Raw genomic sequence first — 24,329 nt, 5'->3', positions numbered from 1 at the left:
CATGCTCACTCGATTTGGTATGAAAATCTACATTACACTAAAGTGGGGGAGGGGGGACAAGTGGGATGAGGGGGATGATAGAAATGGGAGAAGGGAGTAACTAGAAGTAAACACTTTTGAGAAGAAACAAGGTCAAATGAGAGAATAGAATAAAGAAGGGACAGGGTAGGATGGAAGGCAATATAGTTAGTCTTACATGACTATCATGGAAGTGTTTTGCAAAACGACACATATATAGCCTATATTGAATTGCTTGCCTTCTCAGTGGGGATGTGTGGGGAGGGAGGGAGGGAGAGAAGTTGGAATTCAAAGTATTAGAAACGAAGTTGAGAATTTTTATTGCATATAACTGGGAAATAAAAAATACAGGTAATGAGGAAATCTATCTAGCCCTACAAGAATTTAGAGAAGATGGGGATAAGGGAAGGGTGGGGTGTGATAGAAGGAAGGACACATTGAGGGAAGGGGTAACCAGAATGCAAGGTGTTATGGGGTGAGTAGAGGGGAGAGATGGGGAAAAAAACTGGAACTCAAAATTTTGTGAAAATGAATGTTGTAATCTAAAAATAAATTTAAAAAGTCAAAAAAAAAATAAATTGACAAGTAGAAATTGTTTATATTAAAAGTGATAGTGAATAGAACCTTTATGCAAACACTGGTTAAGTCATTCTGGAGATATATTTCCACAAACTCAGGAGCATTTCAAGACTGTTTACATTGTAAAAATATAATAGATAATTAAAAATTAAGTAAATTTTTCCTTATTCAAAGTTCTGCATCTGCATAAGAAATCCCAGGATTTTCAAGTAAGAATGTAACTTTGAGGTGATTTAGTCCACACTACTTGTTTTACAAATTTAGAAACATACTCAGAGATGTGTCGTGAATTGCCTAATCGTACAAGTGACAGAGCTAGGACTTAAACTAAGAATTCATGACTCCCGACACCATTTCTTTCAAACTACAGAACCTTTCCTAAGTTTAAGGGTTTTTTTAGAATTGCATTAAAGGAATTTGTCATAACTAATAGAAAAGATAGTATAAACAAATCATAATGGTTCACAGGATCATAAATGTAGAGTTCAATCAGCACTTCTTAAATTGTGGGATGGAGACACTATGTGAGGTTGCAAAAAATCTGGCAACAGTAAAAGGTTTCTGAATGAGAAATGACCAAAAATCAATTTGAAATCAAACATGCAATGAATCCGAGGTGTTTCTGGTACCACTTGCCCATGTTGCATCCCAAAACTTCACTGCAGCCTTGGTTCTGAACTTGGTTCAAACTTTGCGCTGGTCATGTCTTTCAGGCTATGCAACACCAATGAACTCTGCCAAAGTGAAAAAGGGGGGCACGAGTAGAAAAAGTTTAAGCCACCTTGATCTAGTTCAATCCCTTCACTTTACAAATGAGGAAAGTGAGACCCAGGAAGATTACATAATTTGCTTTACATACAGGTAATAAATAGCAAGCAGGGATTTAAAAATCAAGTTCCTATGATACTAACCCATCCTTTGTTCCACTTCACCATGTTACCTCTTCAAACATTTTTCTAACGCTGAGAAGTTGAGGAACAACCACCTCCTTTAACACATCAGGAAATTCAATGGTTCCATTAAATTTAGCAAAGTTTATCACTAAAGCTAATGTGGCTTGTGATATGACCTTCCTAGGTTGGAAATCAGCATGAACTCATGTGTACCAGAATTATAACTAGTAGTTTTTGTGACTAAAGAACGAGGAAATGGAAACTTCCCTTGGATCATGGGCCCAGGGGAAGGAAACTTGTCCCAGGGCACCACAAGGTTCTAATGCTGCAGCAAGACTAGGCCCTATTGGAAGGAAGTATGTCCTGGATTACTCACAAGTTTTTCTAGATTATTAAAGCTTCTGTTGGGTGGTACTCTTTGGCATCCTCTCAATTTCCTCCCTTGAAACAAAGCTGCAATGATGAAGCTCCTGAGGCCCCTAGTTAGAGGCCTGAAATAGGCACACATAACCATATACTTGTACCCGTACAGTACCATACACAGGTCTAAACCACCTCATGTGTTCCTAGATTTTCCATTTTGACATTTCATAAAATGTTAACTCCTAGATGCTTTTATACATATTCATGAGACACACTGACAGTCTTGAAAGATAGCCAAGTAGCAGAGGGGAAAAAATCGATTAGACGGAGATTATACTGACAGTCTAATTTCCTGAGCTAATGTAATTAGATAATACCACTGTAGTTCTTGTTAATCTGAACATAGTACAAATAACCTAATTGTTTTATTCACAGACTTTTTTCTCACTTCATCTAACAAGAATCACAGACCTGCAAAAGAAATTATCTCAATTTATATAAACTTTTTTTCTTAGTATTTGTTTCATACCTGAAATTTTTTAAAGCATTGCCCTGAAGTTTGGCTCAAGATGAAAAATTCTGTAATAAAAGAAATTGCATCTCTTTCCCCCTGAAATGTTTTTTCAGTACTTTTACCCGTTTCTACTTTTAAAAAAAAAGTATAAAATATATGCACGTAGTAGTTGTGCATGTTCTGTTTGCTTAAATTTTACTGTTCACAAAGTAAAATAAAAATGGACCATAATCTTCACCTAAAGCACAAAGATCATTTTCAAAGTAGGGTTTTTAAAAAACCTTACTTATTTGAAATCTATTTTTTCCAGACATGAAAAGAATACAACTCATGGTAGAGCGGAAAAGAATTTGACTGGGAGCCAGGAGGCCTTCATTCTAGTGTTCTGCATCCTATCATTAATTAACTTTATGACCTTAAGAAAGTTGCTTCATCTTCCTGTACCTCAGTTTCATTATCTGTAAAATGAGTGAATCAAAGTAGATCATTTTCAAAAATAATTCTAGTTCTAAAATTCTATGATTCTAAATTATATACTCCCTGAAGTTACTTTTAATGACTTCTTTCACCTATTACAAATCTGTACATTACCAATGAACACTTCAAAGGGCCTGGCTTTGCCACCTTTGTTTTTTTTCCCCTACTTTTAAATACAGCAATCTATGACAAATCACGTTGAACTCTGAAGAAAAATTAATGTAAAAACCAAACAAGCCAGTTCATTAGCTACTCATTCTGCAGCAACTATAAATTTAGTGTTACTTTACTAAGTAATACCGTTAAAAGTTTTAATGTCAGGAAGCTGCTTGGTTCAACACCTCTTCACGCAGGGGGAAAAAACTACAAACAGCACACACTCCGTAAGTACTATTTATTAGTCTAAATACCACAACTTTTATAATAGTTTCTATCCAATCACTCTACTCCTATTTCTTGAAACCTTAACTCAGAACACACGGAAGATGGTGATAAAATACAAAACAAACTCAGAATAATTTCCACAATACCTGCAACAGGAGGTAAAAAATTTTTTCAGGACTTAAACATTACTTATGAATATACTATGTAGCCTGAAACACATAAAACAATATTCTTTTAAAACACAACTTCCACTTTCTTGTTTTTGCTTTTTGTTTTCACTTTCAAGCAGTAGTTTTAAAATGAAAGCCATGGGGCTCTTGGCTTTTGAAACTAAAAGTTACTACTTCTTATATGAATAAAACAAATTTTTAGTCATGAAAAAGAATATGCAGATTTTAAAACCTTAAGACAACTTTTGAACTGAATCTTATGACAGATGAAACTATAAAGAAAACAAAGTAATTAAATGATTCCATCTCATTATACATGAGAGAATGTTTTCCTTGTTGGCATTTGGGACATCCCAAAGTTTAGAAACTGTAACTAAGGAATATATGAATTGGCACTTCTAAAGAGAGGTGCTCTTCTGGTTGTTCACCACAATGTAATTATTTTTTCATATTAATCAGCCATTTTGAAAAAAACAAGATGAAAAACGTTTAGGCAATAACTGCTCATTCTATGCTTAGTTATGGTGTAAAAAGCACCAATCTTCTCACAAAGACCTTAGTCAGGAACATAAAATGGCAATGTGCTAATAACATCACCACTCTCAGTTACAATATCATCATAAACCCATTTTCTATTACAGCGACACTCTGGTCCACATTTGTTTGAGTTACACTTGGGACATGGATAGAAGCAACCAAGGCAGTTCTTCTCCAGGCAGTCGCACAGGTCTGCATTATTACAAATCAGCCGGCCATTCTTGTCATATTTCTTTGTCACTCTGCAAGAAAAAAATCATCATGACTATAGTTCACTGTTTTCAATATTTAAAGTCAGTTATCTCTAGGTGAACTTCATTTTTTAAAAATTCCCTTTACACTGTGGTAAAAACATTATGGTTAAACAGTACAGTATTTCTGTATACCATCTGACAGAGATAAGAAAGAAAATTCAAATCAACTTGAACTGTCAACAGGAAAGCAAGTCAACTACTTGGTCACATACAGTAACACCTCATTTATCCGGCACTGTTCAAGAATTAGGTGTTCCATTTAAAAGAATTATTCAAAAAAGATAGCTTAAGTTTACACCTTCAAATCCCAATTTAAAGTTTGGATGGAAGTCTTTCAAAAATGCATTATACATATACCTAATTTTCTAAAATCATGGATAATAAACTTAATTAAGCCCTTTCTGGATGATTCAGCAATATAAATGGAGATACAAGGATGGAATATGATAATTTCTCTTTGACTTCTCCTGCTGCTGGCATCATTTGTCAAGATCATTTGACTCTTGTAGAGCTCACCTTTTTAACTGTTTTTAGTATGTTGTGGTCTGAGAAATCAGAAAGCCAAGGCTATTAGTATTGTATATAAAGAAAGCATTTTCCTACAGAGCATCTGAGTATGAGACCTTTAGTGGATCTGTAACCGCTAATGATATTTCTATTAACAGAGAAAGTTTCATAAAAATAATTCCTCATTTGACAAAACCTCACTAATATTGTGGAGATGATGTGCCTTTTATCAGCATAACAAAAAGTACCTCTGTAAAACCTGTATTTGCTCATTCCACAATAGTCTAAAACAGAAACAGACTTGAGCTAAACTGTCTACGTTGTTCCTTTGTCTCAAGTCCTATCCTCTAAGTGGCAAGGCTTCTACTTCCCCTCAACTTACAGGGCTTAATGCTTTCCTCCTTTCTTCATTTCTTTCCCCTTAAAATAGAGAAGGACCTGACAGCAATTGTTTAGCTTTCTGATTCTTATTTTGTTATGAATGAGTTTGTCAATAGTAACCAGTATGGTTAACTTAACTATCACATTTAATTATGAAACAAAAATGTTTTGTCCCCTGATTAAGGAATTTCAGCGATCAATAAGTAGATGAGGTTATTTTATGCAAATGTGTAAGAAACAGGGAAAGAAAAGAGATCCCCAAAATCATACTACTCCAACTGGAGAGGGGAGGCAGAAGAGAAATCTTCAAAATTCAAACTCTACTTCCTATTTAAGAGCTGGAAGAGATCTTAAAGATGTCCAACACCTCCATTTTACACATGAGAATACTATGCTCAGAGAAATTAAATGGCTCAGAGAAAAAAAATGCCCGTCATACAGGCAGTAAACAGCAAAGCCAGAGGATTTAAACACATCCTACTTGATCTTATCCAAAGGGACAAGTAGTTCTCTACCACCCCAGAGGAAAGCTATTCCTGAGCAGCCAGGGGCTGAGACACTTTTCTTTCTTCCCATCAGTGTCTTCCATGCTCTAGACCCTTTCTGGCCCTACACAATGTATCAGGAACTGTTCTCCCTCCAGATACTCGGCCTTCTCTGTATCATCTCTGATAATGAAGTTTCTAACCAGAAGTATGTAATTGTAACGCAGATCCTTTAATAGAGGTATTACTGTATTACAAAGGCTCAGACTTTTTTTTTACTTATTTCCTGCTTCTTGGCTGTTTTCCAGATGGTTGAGGATTCCGTAAGCCTGACCTTTGGATAAATGGGGTACTACTGTAATTTTAAAAAACTTCTTTTATAAATCAAAAACCAAAAAAACCCCAAATTATAAACCTTTGGTAAAGGAAATTCTTTCCACAATTTCATACTTATATGGTAAATTATTATCTTACTTGTTCACAGAAAAATACTCATTCATCTTTGACATGTGGGCCTTCTTTTTCTTCTCTCTGGTTTCAGGATTGAAGTCTGCAACCTGAGGTCCTGGGTTTTGAAATGCTAAGGATTTTAATTGTCGCTCTATTTGTTGCTATAAAACAAATAAGACTTGTTAGTAACTACAGCTTTATAGTTTCATATTGTTTTATTTTTGCTCATATTGTGTTCCTCATATTTCTTATCATAATAGCATGAAATATATAGATGTTTTATACACCAAATTCTAAAGTGTTTGAATTTTTCAAGAAGTTAATTCTTGTCATTGTTAGAAACACACAAACTCTGAAGACCTTTGGACTTTCTCTCCATATATATTTTTTATTTAAAAGGCATTAATATAGCCAAGTACCCTCATGAATGAAGAAAAAATCCTTACACCACAGACAAGAATTGCTAACCTCTCCTAAAACAATTTCAAAGGTCTCATGATGGAAAATACCATCCACACCCATAGAAAAGAACCATGGAGTCTGAATGCAGAGTGAAGCAGACCATTTTGTTCTGTTTTTTTCTTTCTCGTGGTTCCTCCCATTCACTCTAATTCTTCTATGCAACATGGCTAATATGAAAATCTGTTTAGTAGGTATGTGTATGTAGAGCCTATGTCAGATTTCATGCCATCTTGGGGAGTGGGGAGGAGAAAATTTAAAACTTATGGAAGTGAATGTTGAAAACTACAAGTAAACTTTAAAAAATAAAATATATTTCTAAAATACTTGCTAACCCCTGTAACACCTGTTACATTTATCCCTTTCTTTCCACTTCCACAGCCTACTTCAAAGCCTGGGTTACTGTAATAGACTTCTAATCCATCTCCATACAACCAGTCTCTCTCCTGTTCTAATTCATCCTCCACAGATACAGCAAATATTCCTGAAGCCTGCATGTGACCTTGTCACTTCCCTGCTCAAAAAGTCTCAGTGGTTCCTATTGCCTCTTTCGCTCCACATTTAAAGCTCTTCACAACTCATTCCAGACTTTCAACGCTGATGATACATTATTTCTCATCAGCCAAACTAACCAACTTCTAATAGGATCTTAAATTTAATGTCCAACCCCCTCATTTTACAGATGGGGCACAGAAAGGTGAAGTGACCCACAGATACTAAGTTCTTGAAACAAGATTTGAAACCAGGTCTTTCTGGTATGAAGTCTAGCACTACCCCATGCTGCCTATACCTGACCTTTCATCTTCCATCTCCATGGTTTTTGCACAGACTCTGCCCTGGGCCTCCTTCCTTATGCCTCTTAGAACCAATCCCCTGGCTTCCTTCAGAGTTCAGCTCAAATGTCACCTACTCCAGGAGAAGTCTTTCTTGACCCTCTCAATGGCTAGTGGCTCCCCACAAGTAATTTTGCATTTAATTTTCTATCTTAACTGTAACCTCCTGGAGGATAAGGACTGGTTTGTTCCCAAGAACTTTTGTTTATGTGGGTTATATCTATCAATATTTACTGCATTAATAATTAAAATGTCATTGTATTATTCTGAAAATAGTTTTGACCTCACAGAGGGTTTTGGGGCCTGGCCCATAGTAGGCACTTCATGCTTGCTGAAAGAATGAAATATGAACCCAAGGCTCAAAATCAATGTCAGCATCAGGTGCCTGTGATAGGTAGTACAGCAGTGTAAGTTTCCCAATGTAATCAGGCGTTTTGACTGATGTCCCTGTGGGAGAGGTACAAGATCCAAAACCTAACTGTGAATTCTTGGAATTGCAGTCATAGACAGATGGTTCTCCTCCCAACGTGGGAGCAAGGGAGACCATCATGAGTTAGAGCCAGGGGCAGACTTCCCCTCCTTGGCTGCCATCTGCTCTCCTCTCTCACAGTAGGAAAATCTCCGGGTATGGCAGAAGGTCCAGCCCTGCCTTTGAGACTGCAATAGTATCATTTTCTCACAAGGCAGAAGGAGAAGTTTCTCTGGGACTGCAATTCCTAGAATTTCCAGGTAAGTTTTAGAATTCTCACTGACCTACAGTTGAAAGCAGTCTAAATACAGAGCTGAACCATCTAAGCATTGACCAGACATTGTATAAACCATAAGCTGGTGGTAAAGTACTTCAGTGGGCAGATATTCACAAAAATTTCAATATCTATTACCTCACTCCTAATCCTAGAATGGTTCTAGAACTGGTTCCAACCAGCACCAGACTTATCTAAAAAAAAAAAAAATTCTAGAGATATGGATTTGAATAATGTGAACACATAGAGTACAACTGAACTGATGGACAAACTTAAAGTGAAGGATCTATTCTACATAAGACTCAGAGAACAGGAAAATTATCACTTAAACTGGTCATTTGACCAAGCTAAAATGATTGCTCAGGTAAAGATTATTAGCTTTTAAGTTACAAATTAACAAAGAAGAAGAAATTCAAGTATTTTTATGTCTAGTTTGAACACTAAAGTAGAACAAAAGCTATTTTGAGAAATATTAAGAAAAAATATCAAACTAAGCACAATAAAATTTAGTTTGACCTTTATCTTCAATAGAAGAGAAACTACTAAGGGATATTCAATTTATCATATGGAAATAAAATCATACAAGCCATTAAAATATGGCTTAATTGTTAAGATAGTAAATCAGTTCTAAAAACTAAATGAGGATTATTTAAAAAAAAAAACTTGTGACTTGTAATGCCTAAATCCGATCTATTTGTAGATATAACCACTGAAGTCATAAACAATACTTTTTAAAATCACATCACTATAGTACCCTAACTAAAAATATATGCGATCATTGATTTCAAAAACATGAATATACCAGTATTTTAGAAAGCATGATTTTACTGCACTGGACTAGAAATTACAAGTTTTATTTCATTTCTAATATCATATTGCATAAAATCAAAGAATCAAAACTGAAAGACATCTTAGAATTTATCTAGTCCATCTCACTAAAAAATATTACACCTACGGTATTTTGCTTCTGATTCCTCCATGTACGTTTAAGTACATTTAAGTAACACGCCTCCTGCAGGAGAGGCTACTTTTTCCTTAAAAGGAATTGAGAATTGAAACTATCACAGAGACTTAATCAGTAAGTACCGAGGACTAAAGATTGAACCATGGATGTAGTTTCCTGATTGTCTGAATACAAAAGCCAACACACAAACTCAGCAACTCCTCTCTTAGGCTCAACACAGGCTTCTAACCCGCAGGCCACCACAGCAAATGTGAGGCATGGAAGCCCTGCCCAACTGAATCAATGCTGGATCCCTAATGAACATCCTCTCCATGCTACTGCTAAGTAAACTTCCTTTCCGTTAAGCAAATTTTTAAGGAAGAAAAGAATGGCCTGTGTTTCTTCACATTTCAATCCCAAACCTGGACCATCAGACAAGCTAAATCAGATCTGGACTAGAGCATCTGGTTTCTCTCTAATCCAAAACAAGACTGAATGGGTGAATGAATGATGTTCCTAAATTACATACTACTTGGTATCCCTATTCACGAAATTCCTAAATTACTAACAAATTACATTCCAAAAAATTCTTTTCAAGTCAACTTTTTGGAGGTCAAACCCCATTTTCTCATAGGAATAATGTTGCCAAGGAGGGTTAGGTTCCCAAACCAGGCCACAAAAAGCTCATTAAACCTATAATGTACCAAAGGTTTGCACCCATGCTGTTTTGTAATACATAACGTTTCTTTGAGGTAACACACTTGGAATTTCACTTTGGGACAGGAGGAGTCCGTCTCCCTTCCCACGAGGTAGCCCTGGTAAAGCTCTGCTTTTACCACCACTACCTCCTGGGAAGTGGAAATAGAGACTAGCCAAATTCCTAGACAGTGGGAGACTCCTATTATCGAAGGCAGGGACTCCTAAGGTTGGAGAAGGCAGGAACTAGATCAGAGGCAGTAGCAGGATCTGCTGCAGCCATGTGGACAGAAAGAGATGCAAGGAAGGCGATCTCAAGCGGCCTGCAGCTGTCAGAAAAAAATGCCTGGCACGCAGCAGGTGCTTCAATCTTAAGCAGAGATGTTAAATTCAAGAGAAATCTATAGCTTAAGGTTACATGAGATAAGGAATTCTTGGTTAACACTAATAAAATTCTTAATTCATACCAGTTGCTTCTGTCCAATCTGAGAATCTCTCTCAGGACAACTTGGGGTTGCATGTTCTTGAGCGGAACTGCTTTTTTCTTTATCGAGTTCAGATGGTTCACTCATCTCTGAATGCTGAAAGAAATAACAAAAATGACACATTAAAATATAAAGAACTTGGTAACATTATATTAGAGAGATCATTTATCTATTATCAGCTTGAGCTAGCATACCATTTTTTTCCTTTGTTTTTAATCGCTGAGTCTCCAACAGGGCAGTTGGGACTCACTACCTCTACTTCCACTTTCACCACTCTCACCTTCCCCTCAAAGATTTCTAGTGACTCTCTACCAGAAAATCAGTGTCTCCATTCTCCCTTACTCACTCCACTCCTCATCTACTAAATATCAGTACTCCCCCTTAGCCCTATTACATTTGCCTGTTGACCTCACTCTCGTGGCTTTAACTTTAAGGGACTGACTTTAAATTGTACATTTGTAGCCCTGATTTCTCACCTAGGCTCCAGTCTAAAATCTCCAATTCCCTGTCAGACATTTCCATTTTCGCACTTAGCTATCCTCCCAAAGCAATTTTGCCTCCAAACATTTTTATCAGTAGTTCCATCTTTCTCCCAAGTATGTGGGCTCAAAACCTGATGTTTCAGAGTTCCTTTCTTATACTAATCTTTTTTAACGCATGTCTCTCTCTCTCTCCCTAACTCAAGCATAGGTTCTCATCTGTAGCATTGTAAAAGTGCTGCCAAGGCAAAGAAATTACCAAAATACTTCTCAAGCAATCCCCTGGCTACATTCCTCAACAATTTGTACTATTGAATTGTAAATACCAAAGAACTGTGGGGAAGGAGAGATCTTTGAACATGCATGAAAGGTGTTAACAATCTAACCAAACAAGAAAAGTTGCTAGGATACATTCTAAGCCAAAAGTTAGCTTCTACTAGTATCTAGTATTGAATGAACTACGTTGCTTGGATCAACTAGTTTACATCAATTAAATCTACATAGCAACCCCAAAGAAATGCTTTGAAAATGAATTCTTAAAACTAGAATTTTCAATTAATGGTCCCTAAAATGGCCAAGATGTTTTCACAAAAAGGTTTATTCATTCATTTTCCTCTCACCCTCTGACACTATCACTAATTCCCACCCGTGCTAACTGAAAAGGGTTGGCATTTTTGAAGTTTGCGGCAAATCCCATCAAACAAGTTTTTGCCAAGGATGTAGGTGATCACTACATCATTTAAATTAACGCTCTAGCAGATGGCTCCCTCAGAGACCAAGTTTACAGATGTATCCACCCACAAAATTGCTCGACAACCCCCTGACAGTATCTGTTGCCATTATGAAAATGCTCATTTCTTCCCGTACAAGTAATGTTAAAATTGCTGGTATAAAACACCACAAAAAGAACATCAAATCAATAACTCCAATATAATGCTGATTATCAATAACTTTAGCCAAACCCTCTAAGTGGACTTCCCTATCCAAGTTTTAAATGTTCATACAAACATCTCCTAGAGACCTTTAAGGTTTAAAAAAATCTTGAATAACAAAAGATTTCTGTGCCCAAGAAACCACATGGTAGTGAAGAGAAAAGAATTCTGTTAGATGCTTACCTAAGACCAAAAGTAAATCATACCACTGTCAACAGGTGCTCTACTGAATGCTTGGGAAATCAATTTACCTTAAATACATAAATAATAACCAAAATTTTCCTAAGTCCCTGCAGGGATGGTAGAGTTCCTTCACACTCATTTTCTTTTACTCTATATTTATATCGAAGACTCTTAAGGTGCCCCTTAATTTTCTCATATTTGCAACTGCAATTCACATGTTTTAAAAAAATCAACATTCTTTGACCCAAACACTATCATTTTTAAGAGGAACAAAGATTAAAATGAATCAATCATAAAGAAAATATAAATTTAGAAGCTAGCACTAGCTACAATATTAGTTTCTATATTTTTAGGATTTCCTGCTTTTCCCCTACGTTTTTTCTTCTCCAGAGACTAGAGTAGCAAAGGAAAGGTCATACATACCTTTAAGTCTGATTCAAAAGAATCTGTACGTAGAAGAGAAAAAGGCTGCAATACCTCCTATGGAAAGAGAAAGAAAGAGATTGTATTTGTTTCCTTTGTTTTGCCAGGAAGCCACAGATTTCTCCAGGGAAAAACTCTAAGGCCTCAAAGGTGCTCCTACAATTTAATGCTTCTATACTAATGGCTTAGGAGAGGGGAAAAGAAAAATATATAAACTTTTAATTTGCCTTATTTTTCACTAGGAAGTCAGGTTTTCAAAATCACAGCAAACAAAGTTAGCTCAACCACCTCTCCCACAAGACCAAGTACCATTTGCATAAACAAAATTTGTCCCATTTTGCCAACTAAAATAGATGAATGCACCTCCAAGCAAAAATCTGTCCAATTTTTCCACAGGCAATCTTAACCTACCAAAAAATATCTTTCAGCCATTTTCCCCCCAAAGTTCAGCAAGATCAACTCCTTAGAAAATATACTAATCTCAAAGTCCCCAAGAACACCAGAGTAACAATAAAGAAATCCTAACCATCTCTTTCCTATGTAATAGTCATAGTGATGGTAAAATTAGAATGACAAATTTGGGTTAGGGTTAGGGTAATTTGGATAATTCAATTTAACATATTTAAGATCCTACTATGGCCAAGTTAAGTTTGACCCGAGTGAAACAGACAAAATAAACAAGCACCGCCCTCAAGGAGCTTCCACTCCACTTATCTTTGCTTGTCTTTGTTAATTACCTCTGTTCTGTATTTACATGTAAATACACACCTCACCCGCCGCCCTCCCGTTCCACTAACTCCTTTGGGGAAGGTGGCTCGTTTTTGGAATTCACCTCGGCCCTATCCCACCACCTAGAACTAGGCAACCACAGGGAAGTGCCTTAATACTTGTTAATCCGTTGTGTAGAATCTTAGCTAGATAGGGCAAATAAACTTGAGATACCTGGGGGAAATCCCACCATGAAACTGACTCTACATACAAATGTAACAACGGGCTATTAGCTTCTTTGGATTTGCCAGTACCCACGTGTATATGACTATATACACATATATAGATATATATACTTAAAAGCTATAAAACCTGTTTTCTTCCCCCCTCAAACACTTCATGAAGGGCGGGTAGGGCGCCTCCCTTCCCCTCACACCCCTTCCCCAAATAGGGGGAATTCATTCCTCCAAATAAAACCAGGGTCTCGTCTCCTCTGCCCCTTCCAGGGCTAGGGCGCCCAACCCCTTCTTCCCTTTCCAAGACCCACAGCCTCCATATTGCCTTCTCCCCTCCCCCACCCCAACCCCTCCAACTCCCCCCAATCCTCAGGCCCCTCGATGGCAGTTCCATAAAGAGAAACCCTCAAGGGACAGGAAAAAAAACATAACTAAACCTTACTGAAAACGTAAAAAACAAAAAAGGGGAAGGAAAAGTCAAAAAAGCTTTTTCTAAGGGAAAGGCGGAGGGGGGGGGCAGTTTATACCACAGCACTAAGCAGGCTCCTCCAGGGCTAAGTAGCCTCAGCAACTACAGCCTCCAGGCCAGGACGGTGGGAAAGGATTCCACTCGGAGGGCGGGGCTTCTGAGGCACGAAGACGCATGCTCCCTCTGCCCTCTCCTATTGGCTCCCTCCAGGACTGACATGCGCACTGGGGTTCCACAGCCCAACTCCCTCCTTGTTGAAAAGCCAGATGGCGGCTTTGAGCGGTCGACGGTTACTTTGTTTCCTTTTTTTTTTTTTTTTTTTTTTTTGCTTGTTTGTTTGGATTAACTCAAAAAAACAAATCCCTCTCACAAAAGAGAACTCAAAAGTTAAAAGCTTTTTGTTTTCTGAAATTCTTGTCTAGGCGGCATAGTCAAGAGAGTTGGAGTCCTGTAGACCTGAGTCCAAATTTGAACTGTTATGGTCTTCCCTGGGCAAACTTTAATGTCTCGAGCAGTGTTTTGCACCAAAATGAGATTAACTTGCAAGCAGTGTGTTTGTATTGTTCTCTGTTTCTTAAAGTACTTAATTAAAGGGAACACTGGCAATTGACATCCCTCTACAATCCTGCTTGCCAAGAACTGAAATTAGACTGTGATACAGTAGCCAGTCCAGGGGCGTGAGGGAAGGTTCACGTGCTCTCAAGGCACATAGACAGCCCGGGTTTGCTAGAGCCAGTATCAGAACTAGTATGGTGAATTCAGTCTACATTGTTTGCACTTAGGTAACCAGGCCTTACCATGACGTCATTTTGTTTGGTTTTTAAACCAAGTGCTGTCTTCTATCTCCCAAACACACGCTGAAGAGGAGGATGTTTGTGCTTCAAGTGGCACCGTTTTTGATTACTTAACATGGTTTAAGCAAGTGTTTCCAAAGTGTCCCATTACTTATGTAAACTTTGTTCCAAAATAAAGCATATTTTTATTATTTGCCATTCATAATATCCATCCATATTACAAAATCCTCTGTACCTACTCGTGGAAATACAACAGTTTTGTCCTAAAAAAAAAAAAAAACATGAACAGCCTGAGCCTTTATTCCCCTGAACCAACCAACACTTGAGCATGGTCCAAATACCTTTTAAGGAAAAACAAGTCTGACTTTGTGTAGAGAGCAGGGGTTAGGACACTGCTCCCACCACAGTGCTGTTGGTGTATCAGGCCAATTTGGCCTCCATTCTCTTATCCTATATAACCTTTTAGTTGGAAAGTCCTAGATCAATTTTTTGCTAGATTTCCTTTGTCTCTGAATCTGAAGGGCTATTTCCCTTCTTTATTTTCTTGGATCATGCAAATGTTTCTGAAGTAGATGAAGCTGCGTATCTGAGAGAGTGGACCTCTTGTCAGGATTGTCCTATCAGATCATGTGCTATCACATATTGTTTTAATTTTTACCTGACAAATGTTGCCACTTTGTTCTAGGATCATTTAGGGATAGCCTTGAGTCAATCTAGGCTACTTGTCCTTTGGCTTCTTAGTTAAATCTGCTCATGTCTTCCTTTAAAGAAGAAATCATTCCTTTCCATAGTGGTCTCCTTAGGCCCATGCCTGACTTATCTGTGATGGGAATTCTACTTTGTGCTGAATGATATCTGAAAGCACTATGTCATCTGATATTTCAGAGCAATGTGACGTCTCAACATCTCTTAAACATCATGGATACATGATTCAGGGGTTCTGTACCTTAAATCCCATAACTACTTAAATGTAACACCTTTAGAATTTCCTGGCAAAAATTTTTTTTAATTTTATTTTTAATTTATGGAATAAAACAAGCATGTCCATTACAGTACAATAAAAAAGATGATTATACATGAAACTGCTAATCTACTATGCATAACTCACTATTCCCTTCAAATATATAACAGAATTATCATGTAAATTTCTTTTTGTTCCTCCATCCCCTTCTGCCCTAGAGATGGCTACCATTTAACACAAATAGGTACATACACATACGTGTAAAATCATTCTATACATATTTCCATTTATTAGTTCTTTCTCTGGATGCAGATAGCATCTTTCTTCATATGCCTTCTATAATTAATTTGGGTATTTATAATAGACAAAATAACTTATTTTCTCCAAATCATTCTTAAAACAATACTGTTACTATATACAATGGCTGGTTCTGATCATTTTCCTTTTCATTATTCCACGCAAGTCTTTCTGTGTCTTCTGGAGATCATTGACCTCATCATTTTTTATAGCGCAGTAGTATTCCATCACAATCACATACCACAACTTGTCCAGTGATTCCCCAATTGATGGGCATCCCTACAATTTCCAGTTCTTTACCACCACAAAGAGAGCTGCCACAGACATTTTAGAACATATAAGTAGGTCCTTTTCCCTTTTTCCTTAATTTCTTTGGAAATAGACCAAGTATTGGTATTGCTAGGTCAATAGGTAGTTTAATAACTCTTTGGGCATAACTCCAAATTGCTTTCCAATATGGTTGGATCATTTTACAATTCCACTAACAATGAATTAAGGTCCCAATTTTTCCACATCATCTCCAACATTTGTCATTTTCACCTTCCATCCCAATCTAGTAGTTGTAAAATGATATCTCAAGGTTATTTTAATTTGTATTTTTCTAATCAATAATGATTTAGAGCATTTTATTATATGACTATAAATTGTTTTGATTTCTTCATCAGAAGAATATGCCTGTTCATATCCTTTGACCATTTATCACTTGGGAAATGACTTGTATTCTTATAGATCTGACAAAGTTCTTTATATATTTTAGATATGAGACCAACTGTCTATAAAATTTTTTCCCCAATTTTCTGCTTTCCTTCTAATCTTGGCTATACTTGTTTTATCTGTACAAAAGCTCTTTAATTTAATGTAATTGAAATTACTCATTTTATACCTAATTTTGCTCTCTCTCTGATTTAACCATAAATTGTTCGTCAGTCTGGTAAATAATATCCTTCATGTTTGTCCAATTTTCTTGTAAAATCTCTCTTTATATCTAGGTCACGTATCCATTTTGATCTTATCTTTATAAATTGTGTGATATTGGTCCATATCCAGTTTCTGCCATACTGCTTTCTAGTTTGCTCAACAATTTTTACAAAATAATGAATTCTTATTCCAAAATCTTAAGTCAAATACCAGATTATTATGTTTATTTGCTGCTTACAACTTAACTTCTTAGTTTAAGATCTGGTACTGCTAAACCTCCTTTCTTTGTACTTTTTTCATGATTTCTTTTGATATTCTTGACTTTTTGTCCTTTCAAATGAATTTTATTATTTTTTTAATTCAATAAAATAATTTTTGGTCCTGGCAAGCAATTAACCTCAGCCTTTCATAGCCCTATTGTACTCCCTGCAACACCAATGACATATTCACAGAACCTATGGTAGCTATGAATATGCCAGCACAGTTCTGAATTGCAAAATATAACAGACTCTCCACATGGAAGACAGAACCAAAACATTTATTCAAACACCAGGAAGTCAAATCTCAACACCAGAAAACCAAATCTATCATAGCAACAAAGAAATCTGTACACAATAACAATGCAGAGGAGAACACCATCCCCAAGCCTTCCCTCTGTTAGGCTTCCCACAAACAGGTTCCCTTAAAAAATCACAAAGAAGCTCTCATACTCAAGCTAGTTGCGGTCTGCTCTTTCCCTGCTCTGACTGGTCTGACCAACTTCCTCTCAGTTCTGCTCCAGCTTCACCCCTTCCTGTTCCACCCATTTAGCAAGCTCCTTCCACCACAGGCTTCGTGTGACTCAAACTCAAGCATGTGACTTAGGCTTCCATGTAACTTAAGCAGGTCACATGGGCTTATTAATGGATGGGAAAGATCTCATTCCATTAAAAACACATTTATTCCATTAAAATACATTAACAATATACTCCCATACTCAGAGCTCTACAGATTCTTCCCCAGGAGGACAAGGGATCCCTCCTGAGACAGTTCCTACCTATGTTTGGGCTTATTTTGCTATCTGTACCACGACATTTTGTCCTGGACCTGCTCACCAGTAATGTTTATCTGTACAGCTCAGAGGGCCTAGCCCTCACCTGATATCCTGTGGTGCTCTCTTTTTCTAGTCTAACAGACCTAGCCATAGACTTTCCTGCAATTGTCATACTTCTTAAGGGAGCTAACTCATCACTTGCATAGAGAATATGGGATCAGCATTACTCAGAAATGAAGAGTGACTTTGTTGGCAAAAGTCATGCCTTAGTTTTCCATAGATGAAAGTCCAAGTATAGTTCTAAGCTTGTATATCATCTGCCATGTTATATAAAATGAGTGTTGCAATACTTCACATCTGCTCTCTTCAGAGTATATTGTAAGCCAGTTTCCAGGTACTTTCCCCAATCTGAATTTTGCCAAATATCTTTTTTTTGGGGGGGGGGATCTTATTTTTTTTTTTTATTTAACTTTTAACATTTATTATCACAAAATTTTGGGTTACAAATTTTCTCCCCTTTTATCCCCTCCCCCGCCAAACCCAAGCTTTCTAATTGCCCCTGTGACCTATCTGCTCTCTCCTCTATCCTCCCTCCCTGCCCCTGTCTCCGTCTTCTCTTTTGTCCTGTAGGGCCAGATAGCTTTCTTGACCCCTTAACCTGTATTTCTTGTTACCCAATGGTAAGAACATTACATTTGGTCCTAACACTTTGAGTTCCAACTTCTTTAGTTCCCTCCCTCTCCACCCCTTCCCCTTGGAAGACAGGCAATTCAATATAGGCCATATCTGTTTAGTTTTGCAAATGATTTCCATACTAGTTGTGTTGTATAGGACTAACTATATTTCCCTCCATCCTATCCTGGCCCCCATTACTTCTATTTTCTTATGGTCCTTTCCCTCCCCATGAGTGTCGACCTCGTATTGCATTCTCCTCCCCCTGCCCTCCCCTCCATCCTCCCCCCCACCCGGCTTGTGCTCCTGTCCCCCACTCTCCTGTATTATGAGATAGGTTTTCCTATCAAAATGAGTGTGCATTATATTCTTTCCTTTAGTGGAATGTGATGAGAGTAGACCTCATGTTTTTCTCTTGCCTCCCCTCTTTATCCCACCACTAATAAGTCTTTTGCTTGCCTCTTTTATGAGAGATAATTTGCCCCATATAACTTCTCCCTTTCTCCTCCCAATATTTCTCTCTCACTGCTTGATTTCATTTTTTTTTTAAGATATGATCCCATCCTCTTCGATTCACTCTGTGCACTCTGTCTCTATGTATGTGTGCATGTGTGCATGTGTGTGTGTGTGTGTACTCCCACCCAGTACCCAAATACTGAAATGTTTCAAGAGTTACAAATATTGTCTTTCCATGTAGGAATGTAAACAGTTCAACTTTAGTAAGTCCCTTATGACTTCTCTTTGCTGTTCACCTTTTCATGGTTCTCTTCATTCTTGTGTTAGAAAGTCAATTTTCTTTCCAGCTCTGGTCTTTTCATCAGGAAAATTTGAAAGTCCTCTATTTCATTGAAAGACCATTTTTTCTCCTGAAGTATTATACTCAGTTTTGCTGGGTAGGTGATTCTTGGCTTCAGTCCTAGTTCCTTTGACTTCTGGAATATCCTATTCCATTCCCTTCTATCCCTCAAGGTAGAGGGTGCCAGGTCTTGTGCTATCCTGATTGTATTTCCACAATACTTGAATTGTTTCTTTCTAGCTGCTTGCAATATTTTCTCTTTCACCTGGGAATTCTGGAATTTGGCCACAATGCTCCTAGGAGTTTCTCTTTTTGGATCTCTTTCGTGCGGTGTTCTGCGGATTCCTTGAATATTTATTTTGCCTTCTGGTTCTAGAATCTCAGGGCAGTTTTCCTTGATAATTTCATGGAAGATGATGTCTAGGCTCTTCTTTTGATCATGGTTTTCAGGTAGTCCCAGAATTTTTACATTGTCTCTCCTGATTCTATTTTCCAGGTCAGTTGTTTTTCCAATAAGATATTTCACATTATCTTCCATTTTTCGAATCTGCGCGGTATGTTCTGAGATACCTGTCTTTCTCATAAAGTCCTTAACGTCCATCTGTACCATTCCAGTTTTGAAAGATCTATTTTCTTCAGTGAGCTTTTGAATCTCCTTTTCCATTTGGTTAATTCTGCTTTTAAAAGCATTCTTCTCCTCATTGGCCCCTTGCACCTCCCTTGCCAACTGAGTTAGGCTAGTTCTCAAGGTGCCAATTTCTTCAAGATTTTTTTGGTTCTCCTTTAGCAGGGAGCTGATCTGCTTTTCATGCTTCTCCCTCATCCCTCTCATTTCCCTTCCCAGTCTTTCCTCCACCTCTCTAACTTGATTTTCAAAATTCCTCTTGAGCTCTTCCATGGCCCGAGCCCATTGGGTGGGCTGGGACACAGAATCCTCGATTTCTGTGTCTTTGCCTGATGGCAAGCATTGTTCCTCCCCATCAGAAAGGAAGGGAGGAAGTGTCTTTTCTCCAAGAAAGTACCCTTCAATAGTTTTATTTCTTTTCCCTTTTCTGGGCATTCTCCCCAACCAGTGACCTGACCTCTGAATGTTCTCCTCACACCCACCTTGCCTCCTGGTCCTCCCAGCCAGCATTTGGGGACTGAGATTCAAATGCTGCTTCCCGCCTTAGGGTTTTTGGCAGGGGCAGGGCTGCTATTCAGTGTGAGAATTAAGTTCAGGTGGTCAGGGGCAGGGCCGCCTCTCTGGCTCAGTTCCCTCAGGGGGTTTATGCACAGACCTTCCACAATGGATCCAGGCTCCCGCCCGTTTGGGGAGCCCCTGTCTGTAGCCACCTCTCAGCTTCTATCTCCTGGGGGGGCCCGAGCCATGGGGTCACCCCACTCCCCTCTCAACCCGCCAAAGAGACTCTCTCACCTACCCCCGTCAGTCACCTGTTGGGGGCGGGGCTTGTGCCGCCGCTGGAGATCCCGTCTCTGGAGCCTTCTCAGATCTGTGCCTCTCGGAGCCGCGGCCGCCGCAGGTCCAGGCTGGGCTCCGCGTCTGCAGCGCGACGGACCTTTTGCGAGAGGTTTGCAGGTCCCTCTGTGGGTGGGGGGACCCACGTGGCCGCTGGAGATCCTGTCCCCGTAGCCCTCTCGGATCTTTTCCTCACGGTGTCGTGGCCACGGCCAGGCTGCCCTCTGCTCCCCGTCCAGGCGCCCAGTCCATGGCGCGAAGGACCCCCCGTGAGAGGTTTGCAGGTCTCTCCAGAACAGAAATCTCCCTCGCTCCAATATTCCGTGGTCTCTGGGTGCAGAATTCGCCCTGGGTTGGTCCCCTCTAGCCGTTCTGTGGTTTGTGGGTTCGGAGCTATGTGTATGTGCGTCTTTCTACTTCGCCATCTTGGCTCCGCCCACCCAAATATTTTTAAACTGTCATATGAGACTGGTAATTCATGGAGTATATCGTTAGTAGCTTCTCCTAATCTCATCTCAATATAGACTATTCTGTAGCCTTCCTGTACCCCAAATTCTTTTTTATTTATCCTTTAGATTTCTAAAATAATTTCAGTCTTCCATATACACACTTACATACATACTACACAACCTCAAATAACAATTCCTTATAAATGTCAACATCCATCTAAAGACAATATTTTACAATTCCACACTCTCATTTTCACCAAATTGATCCATAATTCAAATATTTAATCACCAAAGGGACATCCACAGACTAAACAATTTAGCCAAATTCCAAAGCAATAGCTATTTATTAATTAACCACAAACCATTATGCAAATTGATAACAGCAAACATGCAAATAAATAGTTAACTGAAAAATGGTTTGCACTTAGGTATAGATAGGCAATTATATAAGGTTTAGAATTCACCTCAACACCAACACATAATGAGCATCAATGCGTAGATATAACATAGATGGAGATCAAAGTCAGTGAAGGCCAGTGCACAAATAGGAAACAAAGGAAAAGCAAAGCAATTTTAATATTAATTAAAAGAAAAACAACATTTTAAACAAAACAAAACAAATTCAACTTCTAGCTTCAGTGAGAGAAAAAACAAAATATATCAGGAAATAGAAGTACCCTTCAAAAGGAAATTGTATATAAGATTATTTTAAAATTCAGCAAATGCAACATTAAAATTTTTCTAAAATGAAGTATCCAGTAACATTCCTCAAAAGTAGCCAATGTTGTGCTAATTCCAATTTTAACCTTGAGCTTTAAGAAAAAAAATAAGTTAACATTTTTGCACCAATAATGAAGGAAATCCTGCTTAAAAATAAGTCAAACTAATGAAAACAGTATCTAAACTCCCAGAGTAAAATGAAAAATATCATAAGCTTCATCCTTGCAAAAAGCAGGTTCTGCTCTCTGGTGAAGTTTGAGGCTTAGGGAAAGAAACAGGCCCTCATTCTGCAGATGCTACTGTTGCCCTATAGTAAGTGGGTGAGTCAGAGTGAGTGAGGTCTTTCTTCACCTATTGGGCAACCCAGGAAGCATAACCTTTCCTTGGACTAGGCCTCTACTCTGCTTCTCACTTTGGAGACAAAAGCTTCGCTGAGATGCCTACTCTGTAAGCCAACCAAATGTGATTCATTATAATAGGATTAATATCCAACAACATTTCTCCATATAAGTTAGGCCCATCCCACCTCCTTCACTGGAGTAATATGGATGAGCTTTCCCTAAAGGGAAACAAGAACAGCTAGGCAATGTAGTGGATAGAACATTGGGCTTGAAATCAGGAAGACTTATCTTCCTGAGTTCAAATCTAGCCTCAGACACTTACTAGCTATGTGACCCTGGGCAAGTCACTTAATCCTGTTTGTTTCAATTCATCTTCTGTAAAACATGCTAAAGGAGGAAACAGCTAACCGTTCCAGTATCTTTGCCAAGAAAACCCCAAAATGAACTCACAAAGAGTTCACGATTTAACAACAAACAACCTACAGGAAGCTTCTTTTCTCCCACCTAAACCATGGCATAGGGCCAGGTCCTTCTTCCTTTCCTCTTGTGACATGGATTACCTTTTCCTAAAAAGAGACAAAGCTGTCAGAGGGAATTAATTGATCAGGACTTCCTGGTTACCTAAGGCCATGTGGAGTTGGGGCCCTTTGAACTTGATGGATTTCTGAAGATCCCTCTGAATGACCTCATCCTTCACCATATGATGAACAGATTCATTTCCATATAAACAGGAAGGGGCTAGTTAAATGCTATTGTGTCCTTGTCATATTTTTGCTATGTTAGAACAAAGTCAGCCTCCTTTCATTAACTGTTCACTCATAACTGATTTATGAGTGCCTTATGGCATCCCAACATGAAAACTGAACTAAGGAAGTGCTGGTGTTAGAACTGATTCTAAGTTCACCAATGACTTCATTAGTCAGTCAATAAGCATATTAAGTCCCTATTATGTTCCAGGCACTAAGCTAAATGCTGGAGATAGAGAAAAATAGTCCCTGTCCTCAAGGAGCTTACGTTCCAATGGGGTAGACAACGTGTCAATAACTAGGTATCCAAGATACATATATGCAGAGTAGATGGAAGGTTTCTAAAAGAAGGCATTAGTACAGGCCTGCGCAGCACACAGGCCACCAGCCATTTGCAGCCCACCAAAGGATTTCTGGCTGCCCACAAAAAATGTAGAGGACATAACGAGTGCTTTGTCCATGCCCTTCTTAACCTGCCTTCCACTGGTTACTATTATACCCATCACATAACTTGGCAGGTGGGTTGCTACTGCACACTGTCTCCTGTTTGTCACATGACGTGTGACAACCAACCATCATCGTACCTACCAACCATCATTGTACCTTTACTTGGAACGTGAGCCCCTAAAAACCTGTAAACTGAAGAAGTTTAGCCTATTTTAATTTGGGCCCCTATCTACTGCCAAGTTGTGCAGGTCTACATCAGTAGCAGCTGGAGAGCCTGGGAAAGGCTGTAAATAGAAGGTAGAGTTTTAGTTGAGTCTTGAGTGAGCCCTGGAAGCTAAAAGGCGAAGGTGAGGGGACAGAACCCCCTGGATTAGCATTACAGACCTGGAGGACAGCTGCCAACAACTCTGACTCAATCCTTGTCACCTCCTTTCTCTGCTTGAGTCCTCTTCAGAAAATCTCACAGCACAGCAGTAGTTCATATATCCCTAGGGTTATGAGACAATGTCTGCACATAGCAAGCACTTAATAAATGCTCAGTTTTTTTTAATTTTGTCTTCATCCAATGCTTCCATGTATTGATAGATCTACAATCTCATTAATGTAGGTGGATCATCAGTTTGATAGGCGTTTAATTTGCTCCTCTCCCATACTTTTCTTTGGAGCCTCCCAACTACTGAGTTAACTCTAGCAATGAATGCATCAACCTCATCATCTATGTGTACATCTCTGGAAAGTTTACTGCCAAGGTAAGTGAACCTATCCATAGTAATCAAAATTTCTCCATTTTCTGTAATCAGTGGTCACACATATAGATGATGTGGTTCTGACCTGTGTTTTCTTGGTATTAATTGTTAGGCCAAAATTAGCTCAAGGAGAAGACAATCAATCCATACTTTGTTGCATCTCAGCTTCAGAGGCTGCATTGAGGGCACAATAATGTGCTAAAAAAAAATCATGCACCAACTGTCCCTCCACTTTAGTCCTCTTTCATCTAAGGTCTACAGAGCCATGCGCTGACCTCATTGTTGTAAGCCTGTGAAACCTAGTATACCAGCACCGTACCAGGAAACCAAACCACTTTCATCTGAATTG

At 38.5% G+C, this 24,329-nt stretch overlaps 1 protein-coding gene across 2 annotated transcripts; it reads right to left on the bottom strand.

The window, feature by feature from the left end:
- Positions 1-3,223: 3,223 nt before the first annotated feature.
- On the bottom strand, positions 3,224-13,768 carry ARL14EPL (ARF like GTPase 14 effector protein like). 2 transcript variants are annotated; one of them, XM_072597114.1, is made up of 5 exons: positions 13,660-13,768; positions 12,189-12,245; positions 10,154-10,267; positions 6,037-6,173; positions 3,224-4,177 (listed from the first exon to the last, which is right to left on the bottom strand). In XM_072597114.1, exons 3-5 carry the CDS (start codon positions 10,256-10,258, stop codon positions 3,955-3,957), a joined length of 465 nt encoding a protein of 154 aa, XP_072453215.1. In that variant the 5' UTR covers positions 10,259-10,267; positions 12,189-12,245; positions 13,660-13,768; the 3' UTR covers positions 3,224-3,954. The 2 variants fall into 2 exon arrangements, with proteins under 2 accessions (XP_072453215.1, XP_072453216.1); XM_072597115.1 differs by having other exon boundaries at positions 12,189-12,246; positions 13,673-13,711.
- Between the last annotated feature and the right edge of the window lie 10,561 nt (positions 13,769-24,329).

The sequence above is a fragment of the Notamacropus eugenii genome, chromosome 3, assembly GCF_028372415.1.
Source record: "Notamacropus eugenii isolate mMacEug1 chromosome 3, mMacEug1.pri_v2, whole genome shotgun sequence".
Taxonomy (NCBI): domain Eukaryota; kingdom Metazoa; phylum Chordata; class Mammalia; order Diprotodontia; family Macropodidae; genus Notamacropus; species Notamacropus eugenii.
This window is presented reverse-complemented; position numbering and strand designations above follow the sequence as displayed.

Bases quoted from the DNA above. Each gene is read 5' to 3' on its own strand.
- ARL14EPL (XM_072597114.1), bottom strand. From the start codon at position 10,258: ATGAGTGAACCATCTGAACTCGATAAAGAAAAAAGCAGTTCCGCTCAA. The intron at 6,174-10,153 runs GTATGAATTAAG...TTTGTTTTATAG, and splicing joins AGATTGGACAGAAGCAACTG to CAACAAATAGAGCGACAATT. The intron at 4,178-6,036 runs GTAAGATAATAA...TTTTTCTTGCAG, and splicing joins GAGTATTTTTCTGTGAACAA to AGTGACAAAGAAATATGACA.